Consider the following 13,611-nt stretch of genomic DNA (forward strand, 5'->3'; position numbering starts at 1 on the left):
ACAAGAATAGTTCCGGGCTTGAAAGGCAAGTCCTATGAGGAAAGAATAAAGACTATGATGCTACCAAGCCTCAGTTATCGACGTCTGCGTGGGGACCTCATTGAAGTATACAAGTATACTCATGACTTATACAAGGTCCCATAAGGATTACTAGAATTTGAAACAAGAACCAACACCAGGGGCCACGGCTATAAACTAAAAAACAGCGTTGAAACACATCCATGCGACAACATTTATTCTCGCTTCGAGTCACCGACATGTCGAACAGCCTCCCTGATAGCATCGTTGACGCTCCGAGTATGAACATCTTCAAAAACAGACTAGACGAAGCTATGCAGGAGCATATGTTCAGTCTTAAAATGCCCAGCAAATTACGGACCAGGCAATAAGACTAGACGAAGCTATGCAGGAGCATATGTTCAGTCTTAAAATGCCTAACAACTTACGGACCAGGCAATAAGTCCAGCAGCTATCTCAATCAATAGTCAGCTATGGGAAGATCGTGTTCTAAAGGCCGGATCCCTTAATTGTGAATCAAGTCACGAAAAGTTCAAGAATCGGCAACAGGCCATGGGCCTATTTCTTCAACGCCGACACTTCTATTCTCACACATCATCCACGACAGCCTTACCTCGTCTCTCACACATCATACAAGACAGCTTTACCTCATCTCTCACACATAATCCACGACAGCCTTACCTCGTCTCTCACACGTCTACCACGACAGCCTTACCTATTGATTATTATTGAGTTATTGTTGATTTTAAATTAGGAGGTTATAGTAGGCATTTTCTCCCCGTATATGGGTTTTCGACATGTTTGACGCATCATTTTAGCCTGAAGTAGAATTAGCAACAAACGACTGATGAGTGACGTAAACTGATCAAGATGGTAGAAGAAGAAATCATTTGGTTCATTTTGTGTTTTGTATACAAAATTCATTCGATTGCTATTTATTGTAAATTAATTTTTACCTTTGGATATCTTATGATTTACCTTTATTTACAATTTGATTTCATAGCGTGACCCTAAGGACATTTTTGTGGTTTTAACCCATGAGATAATTGGATGCTAGACAAAATGGGCATAATGATTGCAAATGGACCTTTTTATTATGAATATATAACAAGTCATCAATACAGTATGTCATTTACTTTTTTGCCCAGACTTGATTTTCATCTACCACAGCCCACCCATCCGGGTCCCGTAGAAACAAATCCCACACTTATGCGTTTTTTTTACTGGTGCCGATCTTGTGTAAAATTTTGCACTGAATGCAATGATACCAGATATGTTAGGTTATTTAATTTTCATTAGTAAATTTCAACGAAACCTTATAATTGTACGCATATCATCAGCCATTAGCAAAATTTATTTCGTTTGCAGGTCCGCTGACAAACTTTCAATAATAATATAATAATAGCGGTTTCAGCGTTTATTAGGCCGTAGGCCTGTCACCGATTCTTAACATCGCAGAACATTCACAGCATTTCGCGGTCTTGAACTTGCAACTCACTGCTACAATTACAATATAACCGTCTGGCCTCCTTGCCGATTCTGACCAGAAACTGGTGCACAGAGCTGGGATCGAACCCGCGCCTCTCTGCTCAAATCTTGGTACTCTGAACTTTAACCACCGGTAAATTTTTTGGGGTTAATCCATTTTGGGACGAGCTTTAATAATATAATATCAGTTTCAGCGTTTCTTATGCCATAGGTCTGTCGCTGATTGTCAACATCGCAGAACATCCACAGCTTGTTGCGGTCTCGAACTCACAATGCTACAAATTCTGCCGTGCTTAACCGCCTGGCTTCCCTGCCGATTCTGATCAGAAATAGTCGCACAGAGCTGGGATCGAACCAGCGCCTCTCTGCTCCAATCTTGGTACTCTAAAGTTTAGAGTACCAAGACAAAAATTCGTAACAAAATTGGTTACAGGGGACAGGGTGCCTCTGTGGTTACAGTTTAGAGCCTAAACTGTAACAACTGGGCCACCCTGCTCCCTGTAACCAATTTACACCATTTACATTGTAACCAATGGACCTTGAATTACGAATTTTTGTCAAGAATTTTACAGCTCTCATGTAGTACGTCTTGAACAATTTTACGGCTGGGAGTCGGGCCGTAAAATTGCCCGAAAAGTAAAAATTTATCGAACTAATAAACGCATTTCCCTAATATTTAAAAACCTACATTTCATCATGAATGTGTGTAAATCCACTTAATTCAATTTATGATATTTCATCTGCTGTGCGACAATTCAGTTTAAAGTTCTATTATATTATTGATTGATTCCTTTAATTATTTATTAATTTCATTTAGCTCATTTGTATTATATAATATTTCGTGGCGACTTGTCGCCCGGCTACTCATCTATTTTAATGGTCGTAAATCAAATAGACTAACAGTTGAACAAATTTTTCTGAAATAATGTAATTTAGAATATTTTATTGCAAAATGTGTCACGGTAAGCATTGATAATGCAAAATATATTTTTGAATATTCCTCATCAAATTTTATTCTGACCGTGTTGTTAGGTGTGAAATCAGTTTCTTAGAGTTATAGAATCGGCGAGTGAGAAGTAAACACCTGTCCTGGCGATGAGTAAATTCAACTGAGTAACATGTTACTATAGTGATTAAGTAATTCTTCAACAAGACATTTTGAGGATGATGGGAGGGAGGCATATATATGTTCTTTTTGGATTCTTACTGGTAAGGTTAATTAGAATTTTAGTCAAGTTATTATTTAATTGTTATATAAATATACGTCGTCAACATTCTTTGGTAGGAAAATATAGGCTTTTTCCTTATAATTAAATAATTTTTTGTGAGATTCACTTTTCGTTAACATTAAGTATACTTGCTAATAGTGGTTATTTAACTTTCTTGAGAATGTTATGCAATATGCTTTGAGTTTTACAGATTTGTGCTAGAACTTTAAAATTAAAATCAACGGTCAAGTTTTGGAAGAGATAGGTAAGCGGGCCAAGCGGCTAACAGTAGTGTTTACATTGGAAAATTTTCATGCATTTACTCATCATCTTAGTAATCTACTTAAGTCTAATTCTATATTATTTATTTCAGAGCCTAGTATGGAGAACAGATGCTGGGGCAATCAGCTTAGATAACTCAAACTTCAACTCTACTATAGGTGAGACATAATTATTTGTCTTTGCTACCGATTGAAATTTGAAAATAGAAAGATGTTCCTCTTTTGCTATTAGTCTACAATAAAATTTGTTCCTGTATAAGGTGGAATTTTTGAATGGGTGCCTGAGATTCCTTTAATTCTGTCAAAATTACCAGAGGCTTTAATCTGCTTTATGAATAGAAGAGAAAATTTTTTTATCATGATTTCCAGAAAATTATGCCTAATAGCTACTGGGTATTTCAGTCTTCAAGATTTTAAGCCATCAAACCACTCATCATGACTCATGAATGAAACAAAATCTGCCTTGCTTGTGGTAAATTTTACCTGTTTCTAAGAATGGCAATTTGCTACTTGATACTATTATTACTATAATCTCCTGATCCAGATCTAGAGTGATATATTTTCTGTAATTTTAGAATTGCACTGATGGGATTCCAAATAGAAGACAATTAAAGAATTGTTGTTATTCAAAATAGGAAATTATAGAAAATTATGTAGGTATCTAGACTAGACTGTAGGCAAACCCAGATTATTGAGCAAAATTTTTTCTAAATTGCATCTCAAAATGATCATTTCACAGGCAATTTTGGAAATCCTTTTCAAATACCAGTATATGCAAGTTTTCTTATATTTTACCAAATAAATTGATGAATGGCAATAGAAAGTTATCAAATTATCCATTGCTAAAGGTTTATTTTTCTTATTTGCAGGTGCATTTTGCCAAATTTTTCAATTTGGCATGTAGAGGAAAATTGCATTGTTTGAAAAAAGAGAAAGAATGAGTTAGTCTTTACTTGAGAATTAAATATATTCTAATTCAAGCATTGACTGCACAAGTCTTCAATGATCTATTTCACCTGCTAGGATACTTTTCATTTGCCATTTTCCTAACTTTGTTCAATTTGATGCATAGAATGAATTTGGTTTATTTTAAGCAAGGAGGAATTGAAGTTTAGTGGTTTATATATGCTCAAATTAATTCAGCCTGGTAACTTGATCAAATCCAATATATATCTATATCTGTTAGATATGTGAAGGACATGTAGTTTCAGGAGATTAGATCCAAAATGATATGTGTACTCATTTATATCTACCCCTCTGTAATTCATTGTTGTCTAGTAGGTTATATATACCTAGGTGTATGGTTGCTACTGGAGATGGGTCAGACAAAAATGCATGGGAGCTGTTTCCTGTTTGGGCTGTTGTATGGGTCATCCTGGTGCTGGATTGATACACTTTTCACCCTCAATTTGTAACCAATGATTATGAAATTGAATACCTACACAGTTTTTAATGCTCATTGTGCTGTGGCAATAATTTTTTCACATTTTTTTATCTCTTTCTGAATACAGTTAAAATAGTAAAAGAGCTGAATTAAGCTGGATCTGCATGTTTTTCTCCTTTATTTACAACCAATAATTATGAAATTGAGTTCACATTTTTTATTACTCATTCTTTTGTGCCTGTGGTGATGATTTTCTCCTATTTTCAATTGAAACTGTGGAGCGGGTGGAACCTAACCTAGGCTAACTCAACCTAACCTAACTAATCAAAAATGGGAGTAGGTAAAAATATAAAAAAATATCCCTATTACAGTGCATTGAGTATTGACAACTGTGTATTTATTTTCCTAATTATTGGTTATAAGTTGAGGATAAAAAGCATGCTGAACCAGTTGAATTTGCCCATTTATGCCCATTAATTAAACCATTTTAATCAACAATGGTAGGAGGTTAAAATTAAAAAATAATTGTTGCCACAGCACAATGAGCATCAACCATAATTGCCTAGGGTTATTGTGTCACACTACAACTTCATGAGCAATGATTTCTGCCCTCCATTCTGTCAAGTATTTTGATGCCTTCCATCTTACATATGCTGCAATTATTTTACCAGTCATCAATATAGATTGTTTCCTATCAAATGCTGTCTTAAACACACAATTCTGAACTTGAAACCATTTTAAAAATTATGAGAATGGAACAACCAAATTTCTTGGCTCAAGCAGAGCCATTTCTGTGCACAACAACTTTGTCCGCATGCTACTGTGGTGATGGTACTAATGGTGAGGAAATGAAAAGTCATTCACATGTGCAAGTACCTGAGAACATATACATATTTAATGCTGGTTCATGTGCATCTTCACTGCTGGTGCATGTGGATTGTTGTTGCTGTTATCTTTCTTAAAGTTTATTTGTTCCAATAGTTTTTATTGCATTGTCTGCCAGTTCATTGCCTGCCAGCTACATGAAATGAGATGCTTGAGCACAGCAAAAAGCTCAAGTACGTACCTCCCACCTCTGTAGCTAGTGGAGCACTGATGTCATGAGTCTGACAGGAGCACACTTTACTGCCAACATGTTGAGCAGTTCACCCAGTGGTAAAAGTTTTTATGTAGTTTGATAAATGAGCTACCTAATTATATTAGATCAAAACAGCTCTAACATTATTGATCCAACTACATAAGTTAATCTCAGTTGAAGAGTATCTTGACAGACAATGCTCTTAGATTTGTGATTTGTTTTCATGGAAGTTATTAGAAATGAAGGGATTTAAAAATTTAATTAAAAACTATATTTGATTTCATAATTATTGATTATGAACGGAAGGGAAAAGCATGCCAAAATTGCTGAATTTGCCCATTTTTGCCCACTATACCATTTTAATGAAAAACAGTTTTAGGAAAAAATTGACAAAATTTTGGCCAAAGTGCAATGAGCATTTAAAACTGTATTTTTAATTTCATAATTATTGGGGATAAATTGAATGAATTGGGCATGCCAAACCGGGATGGCCCATGCTAATGCCTACACACTTTTGTCCAAACGTCTGCCGGAGTAAGAACACAGTGTCCAGTTTCTGGTCTTCTAACATATTACTATTGCATGTGTATACAACCTGTTCTGTTACTCATGCACAAATATTACCTTATGACTAGTGGTGTGTATTTAGCACCATAATTAATGCATAAACTGTGATGAAAATTATTATATAATTTTAAAGTAAAAAGGTAAAAATATAATCAAGAGAAAAAATTGCACTCTTCTTTGATATAAATCATTTTCATTTAGATTTACTATCCTAATGCCTTGCTCTCAAATATATGGTTGACTGGGTATCTGTTCAGAAATATAAAATTGCTGTGAAGTGTCAAGTGGCAGACAAAACTTATTTTATGTTTGTTGTTACAAATTGATACAAGTTGTTAATTGCCAAAGTTTCAGCAACACTTACGGTATATTACCATGGCCCTAGGAAAAATGTTATTAATTTTTGGAGCTACTAAAGAATTGAAAAATGAATTTTAAAAATTCTTTTGGTCATATGTAGCTCCTATTACTTAAAACTTTTATATATATTATGGAAAGTATTTTTCTTGTCTATATGCATGAAGTTGCATTTCAACAAATAAATAAATAGAAGACTAAAATATACACGAGTACTGATCAGTGCAAATTTTGATTGCATGAACATGGTGATAATACAGCCCAAGAGTGATAGGTTTGATCCATTGTATATAACTCAACTGCTAATACGGTAATTGTTTTTTACAGAATACTGTGTTATGATTTCTAACACTTGAGCTTTACTCAAACATTTCCTGTAATTTATGTGTCATGCTTTTGTTGATAATACAAATGTATTTTTGCTTACAGGTAACACACATTTGGTTATGCTCAACTTTTATGCTGACTGGTGCCGCTTCAGTCAAATGCTATCCCCAGTCTGGGATGAGCTTGCAGACAAAGTCAATGCACAGTTTCCTGAGCCAGGTCGTGTTGCCATAGGCAAGGTAGACTGTGAAAGGCAGCAGGATATTGCCTCGAGGTAATTTACTTCCTTCAACATATTAATATGTTCTTTATATCTATAATTCGGTCAAGATTTTTAGTGCCTTGTAATTTTACTACCCATTTTTGTCATTTTGTGTGACATTAATATGGACCATTGTCCAAATGCTTATGCCAAGCAAAAGGTTCTTGTAAGCCCTAATTAATATAAATATGTCCAATTATGTTTTTGGGCAAGTACAAATTTTTCTTATTATTGAGATTTTATTTATTTTTGCTTACAATTGTCCTGTTCAATAGTTTTTTTCTAGCAGTATTAATTTTCAGCAAGTATCAGATGTTGGAGATAATCAGCAGATGACTTGTTTGCTACAGATTCCACATCACCAAATACCCAACACTGAAGCTGCTAAGGAATGGCCAGGTGGTGAAGAAAGAGTACCGAGGTCAGCGCACGGCCGATGCTCTGGCAGAGTTTGTTGCTGAGCAGCTCAAAGATCCTGTGGTGCTGATTAAATCAATTGAAGATGTTAATGTGGCTAAGGTAAGGTTGGTGGCAGTGCATATTACATGCAACTTACGACAGAATAAATGTTGCTAAGACATGCCATGAGTCAACAAACAAAGACTATGTCTTGATTTATGATTAATTTTCATCATTTGAGTTTTCATTTGAATATTCGTCAAGTTAAGGAAAAATAGATATATTTTTTTTCCTATACAAGTAGTAATAAAATTTGCAATTTCATAGCATTGTGCCTGTTTTAAAAGCAATTCATCATATGTTTTCTTCATATTACTGTCCCCAACTTGATATTTTGTACTTCAGAAAGACAACAAGCGCACAGTGTTTGGCTTTTTTGAGAGCCAGATGCAGGAAATTCAAATCAGCAACTTCAAAAAGCTCTCCTTGGCTCTCAAGGATGACTGCAAATTCTTCATGGGCACTGGGTGAGAAAAACTGAGAATTGCCTACTTGCATAATTTTCCAATGGCATGTGGTGGATAAAATTTTACCCTATAACTGCATAAATGAGAAATTGATTGAGCACAAATATCTGTAAATCATATACAAATGTATTTATTTTTACTTTCAATTAACTGCGTTAACTGCTCCGTTTACATTTTACAGTATGAAGCACAGGTTTTAGGGGTTGATTAATAGGCCAAATGTATTTTGATTTGTTAGCATCACTGAAGGTTAAAATAATTCCTAATTGGCAGGGAGCCCGTAGAAAAGTTGCATCCGCCCGGCATGCCAGTTGTGACGTTCGTGGGCAGTGCAAGCGACGAGGATGACACCTTCCTAGGGGACCTGTCGAGCTATCCTGAGCTGCTGGCCTGGGCCACCGACCGCTGTATTCCCTTAGTCAGGGAGATCACATTCGCCGTGAGTTATTTGTTCTATCTTTTCTTCATCCTATCGAGGCTAAAATTGTTTGTGATGATCATGTAATCATGTTTAATGATTTACTTATTTTGTGAATGAAATTTGATTAACTGTGCTGCTTGGTGCGAACAATGGCGGAATTTAATAATGGTTAATCTTATCTCCCCTTACATCTTGTTTACAAGTCAAAATCGCACACATATTTCTCTGACAGTAAATCATGGTAATTCCAAATTAATTTGTATCAAATTCAAAGTAAAATTCCATCATTTTAGCTCCCGTTTCAAGTCCCATTTTCCGCCAGAACGCCGAGGAGCTCACAGAGGAAGGTTTGCCCTTCCTCATCCTCTTCCATGCACCTGATGACCTGGAGAGTCCTAAAGCCTTCCGCTCAGTTGTGGAGCGGGAGCTCACCGATGAAAAAAGTTAGCAAAGCCCGTAGTTTGATATAGTCAAGTTTATATGTACAGTAGGTTGTTTCTCTATGGAATTTTAGCCACAAAAAAATCAAGTCTGGGCATAATTTGCTTCATTATTATTAAAAAATAAATATTATGCTAAACACCTCGCGGTAGAAACTGGAGTGCTTGTCATGAATTTTGAAATTTGTTGTATCTTGAAATTCAAGTTTGATTCCAAAGCTTTGAATAGTTTTCTTACTGAGCGGCGCTAAGTGCGTGTGAGAATTGATTAAGTAGATAGATATGTAGTTAAGAAACATGAGGTATCGTCTCGGCTATGGTTGCACTTCCCGCATGTCTGGTTCATTTAATTGTTTGATAGTTGTCAGTGAATTGTCTTGCATTAATCTTTTCCTAAAATTGACATTTAAATTCTGGTAATTGACTTGATGCAGCACTTTAACTTTTAATATTTCTTTCAAACAGCAAATGTGAACTTCCTGATAGCTGATGGCATCCAGTTCGCCCACCCGCTACACCATCTGGGCAAGGACAAGAAAGACTTGCCTCTTATCGCCATAGATTCTTTCCGACATATGTACCTGTTCAAAGGTAGTGATTAGTATTATTATTAGGCTATTACTTATTTTTATTATTAGGGTATCATTTTTCTTTTTATTATTAGTCTATTATTTATTTTTATTATTATTATTAGGCAATTACTATTCTCATTATTATTTGACTATTTGCTTGCAACTTACAATATGAGTTACGCTCCTGTTTTAGTTTAAACTATCATATGGTGTGTAGACTTGGTAGCACCTTGAAAATGTGTATATTGAGTGAGTGGTAATCACTAGCTAACTTCCTACCCAACTTGGTTGATGCCGTTTTGCACGTGGGAATGTATAGAACTCGTATATAGTTTCTCGTTGGAATATATAGTAGGTATATAGTTGATTACTTTTGATGAGGTAAAGTAAAATCAACAAGAATGATTCATTTCATTTGTAAAATATAATATTGAACTATAGTCTGTTTGATATTGATATTTAGAACGCTTCCTAGATCTAAATATTTCCATACTGGTCAATTATGTTAAATCTCTAGCAACATCGTCGCACATTAGACTCCTTGCCGACATAGGTACTGATTTTGACCCAATAACTGCGATGTCATATTTTAAAATCTGTGCTTTGACGGAATTCAATACAAACTTGAGATTCATGTTGGACCGCGATGTTGCCCAGCAAGTAGCTGAGTACAAGTGAGAATGTGAAAATTGGTGTCCATCCCACAGACTACAGCAGCATGGACAAGCCTGGCGCCCTGAAGCAATTCCTGGCCGACTTGTACAGCGGCAAGCTTCACCAGGAATTCCATTACGGGCCCATGGACCCGCCTGAACAGCAGACCCAGCCTGTCGTAAGCATGAGTTTACATTCATTGTCTCGTTTTTCGCATTGATTATCTAATAATTTGTGTTAGGCTAGAAGACGTGACATAAATTTTTATATTGGCCAACCAAAGCGTTTGGCTGATGTGTTATCGAGAGATAACTTTGTTGACGCCACCTATTTCGAATAAAACTAATAATTGAACTTGACTGCAGGAGAGGAGGCTGGAAGTTGTGCAGCAGAAGAGCCCGACAACGCCTCCCGAGAGCACCTTCAAGAAGCTGGGTCCTTCCCCCAACAGATACACGCTCCTCGAAAAGCAGGAGCTTTGAGCTAACTGCTTCAATGACTATTATAGGTTCAGCATTTTGCAATCTTACATTATCCTAAACCTCCGCGCTTGTTGACAACCGAATCTTTGCGTTTCAGATCAGAATTGGTTTCTTGAAAATCTTGTTTCAGGGCTGACCTTCATTGGCCCTGACTCAGATTGGAACACATATTTTCCGGTTTTAAACATCTGTCGTGAGACTGCATTTCCAAAAGATATCTTGCATAATTCTGCGCATTGGTTTATGCCTGCAAGCATTACTCAGAAAGTTCTTTAGTGATTTTCTCCTTTGCCTTGGCCAGGCTAAAGGGTAATCGAATGTGGTATCCTCATGGCAATTTTGTATGTTAGGGTCTCGTTAGTCGTGTAATTGATTCTTCAGTGCGAACCTCTGTCCATCATGCCAGTCCTCTATTCTGTGCAATTGGCTAGTTGCGGTCAGTTTCAAGTTTCCGTAGCCAACAAATGCTATTTATGTTTGAAAATGATATATATCAGCTAAAAAAGTTCTCTTCAATCAGTTGAGCTGACGTTTAGTTAACCTCTCTTGATTTGTTCTTTCCCTCTTCCCACTAATACGCATTTATTAGCCTGTTTATATTGCAACGAAACATCGATATTTGGTAAACATGCGCCATAATTTTTCACTCCTTTCTTCCCATAACTTTTCTCCATAAATTTAGTTCCCTAATTTAACTTGCAAGTCTGAGTCATAAATCTAAATATGATGTTTTTATTCTCATCGTAGGCTTGTTCGTGCTGTTATGGTAGTCAGTTTTTGCCGTCATATCAAAGAGCTTCAATTGATGCAGTGAGATGCGCTAATTCATTCATCATTCACATGCTCATATTGAGTTGGGTGACGACCATCCATGACAACATTATCTCAGTGGATGAGGCCCCTGAATTTTGTAGAAAATGCAGTTTATTTTCATCCGTTCAGCGTTGTCAAGGCACGTTCGTTTGTGTACACTGCTAACTAATTGATGTTGATCGAGGCATTCGTGTTGGTCTGTGCTATTCGTCGTTGCTGCCACTGGGTTCTAATGATTTTAATGTCCTTTATTATAATTTATTATTCATTTGCTATAGGCTAATGTTATTCGAAAGCGAGTCCATTGTATGGGAGTCAATGAATGAGGGAATTGAGCATTTAATCGTTCAGAAGATTTTTTTAAGATTGTGTCAAGTTATCAGAGAGCTCTGATTGCCTGGCAAAATTTCAGTAGGTGTTGTCAGGGCGCAACTTTATTAAGGACCTGGTTAAAAGTTGGTAATATCGTATTATTTGCGTGTTATGAGAAGTTATTTTCACAAATTAATCATTGACTGCATCTAAATCCCAGTGCACTCCCGTATTTCTGTACTTATTAGGGGTTATTGTTGGGTAATATGTCGGTCAGTTCTTGTTAGCGATGGAGGCTGAGTTTGCAATCTTGATACAATTCGGCAATTTGTCTTCATTGAAACTGTATTCAAGCTTAATGGCTCGATGCTGTGCTGTTGGAGCCCGAAACGCTCAATAATACAGACATTGTTTTCGTAACTTTCAAGTGTAGATATCTTCTCCTGACCAGTGATCATTCATCTATAAACTTTGTTATCATAGGTGACGTTTTCCTTTTCTAACGTCCTTTGTACGAAAACCTCGTGACTATTTCAATTTGGCTCTAATTTTTTTGTTGCTTGCATTTATTCATATGGTTGATTCTGATTCGGCATGCTTTATTTATGGAATGAATTGTGCTTCCAATTTAATTGGACGAAAATTACGTGATCGTTTTCACGTTGTGTTAATTTCCTTCCCAAACTATTTTAATTGATAGACATTATTTATTTTCTGAACTCTGGAATAAATCTCGTAGCTTTACCGTGCATTTACTCTCCGATTGACCTCCAACAGATTTATATTTGACCGGTTCATCAATGCCGATCGTCTCACTTTTTTAGGTGTCTGCACCTCGTAGAAGTCCGGTGCTATTGTCTTCTGGGTTGAGGTTTCATCGGCGTGGAAAATCACTTCTATTAACCGTGTTTTGTTGAAAATGCACATCATTCCAGTATTCTGTATCGATCAGTGTGTGCGATTTTTCTCCTCTACAAGTTGTTCTCTTAAAGTTATTTTTTACGCCGTGATGGTGTGCGTGATGGCAAAATTATTTTCTGTGATCACGTGGACATGGTCATTGATTATGTTGTATTCAGTTGTGATGGTTTAAAGTCAATAAATACTGTACAATTTTACTTGGGTTTTGGAACTTTTTCTGTATAGTATTTTTTTTTTTTTTCGATGTTGGCGCTTGATATGATCTTCGTGATCCTGGTAAGAATGTAAGGACATTTTCTTAGCTTTCATTCCATGGGCATCAAGTCAAGAAAACTCTTCGATTTCCCGTCTATACCAGGGTAAAACGAGACAATTTTCCCCTGGTACTGGGTAAATACGCCATTTCTATCCCTGGAACAAGATGCATTAGCTAGTAATGTGAATCTTTTTTCGGCTTCCCACTCCCATGTTAAGAAACGTCGCTTGAAGATAGAGATCAAGAAATTTTAGGCAACAAAAACTGATTTCGCTCGCAGTAAACTTGTTCAACTTACGGCGGTGTTGGCGTTCGGCCTCTCGGTCAGGTGCAGGATGCCTGATGAATGTGATTACATTTTTAACATGGATCGTCTGACTCGCTCTGCAATAGCTACGGAAAAGTTGCATTATATGCGTTGGATTCATGAATCAATGTTAAGCCAGGAAAATCGGTAGCGCGGTTACACATAAATGAATTTACGCTTGGGAATGTAGGGATTAGTGCAAAGTTGCACAGCAAAAATGTGAATTGAAATGCTCGTAAGAAACAGGCCATTTCTGATGCAACTGAAACCTTTTCCAAGAATCTAAATGACCCAAGCATATATGAAGACATGAAAAACTAGCGAAATTCATAACGGAAATTCGCGTAATTGAAAATGTGAAATTAACTCGCTAAAGTACCCTAAAAATGCCTGTCATGCAGATCTCATAGAAATAAAACTAAGTTGAAAATCGCTTGTCCAGGATACGAGTACTTGTCAACCGACCACATCGTCTGCACTTCACTGTGCAATCGTTGCTTTGGACCGCGTGACCTTTCTTCAAGTTTCCGGCCCTCA

The 13,611-nt window shown here is 36.5% G+C and overlaps 1 protein-coding gene across 1 annotated transcript; it reads left to right on the top strand.

Moving 5' to 3' along the window:
- Window positions 1-2,574: 2,574 nt before the first annotated feature.
- On the top strand, window positions 2,575-12,708 carry LOC108676103 (endoplasmic reticulum resident protein 44). Its single transcript, XM_018164142.2, has 10 exons — window positions 2,575-2,715; window positions 3,088-3,154; window positions 6,811-6,982; window positions 7,321-7,489; window positions 7,775-7,896; window positions 8,170-8,335; window positions 8,640-8,760; window positions 9,223-9,348; window positions 10,037-10,161; window positions 10,349-12,708. Exons 1-10 carry the CDS (start codon window positions 2,671-2,673, stop codon window positions 10,463-10,465), a joined length of 1,230 nt encoding a protein of 409 aa, XP_018019631.1. The 5' UTR covers window positions 2,575-2,670; the 3' UTR covers window positions 10,466-12,708.
- Window positions 12,709-13,611: the final 903 nt, after the last annotated feature.

This window comes from Hyalella azteca, unplaced genomic scaffold, assembly GCF_000764305.2.
Source record: "Hyalella azteca isolate HAZT.00-mixed unplaced genomic scaffold, Hazt_2.0.2 contig17676, whole genome shotgun sequence".
Lineage (NCBI taxonomy): Eukaryota > Metazoa > Arthropoda > Malacostraca > Amphipoda > Hyalellidae > Hyalella > Hyalella azteca.

Excerpts from the sequence above, each read along its gene's own strand:
- LOC108676103 (XM_018164142.2), top strand. The coding sequence starts at position 2,671 with ATGATGGGAGGGAGGCATATATATGTTCTTTTTGGATTCTTACTG. Across the intron at positions 3,155-6,810 it reads AAACTTCAACTCTACTATAG|GTAACACACATTTGGTTATG; the intron begins GTGAGACATAAT and ends TTTTGCTTACAG. Across the intron at positions 6,983-7,320 it reads CAGCAGGATATTGCCTCGAG|ATTCCACATCACCAAATACC; the intron begins GTAATTTACTTC and ends TGTTTGCTACAG.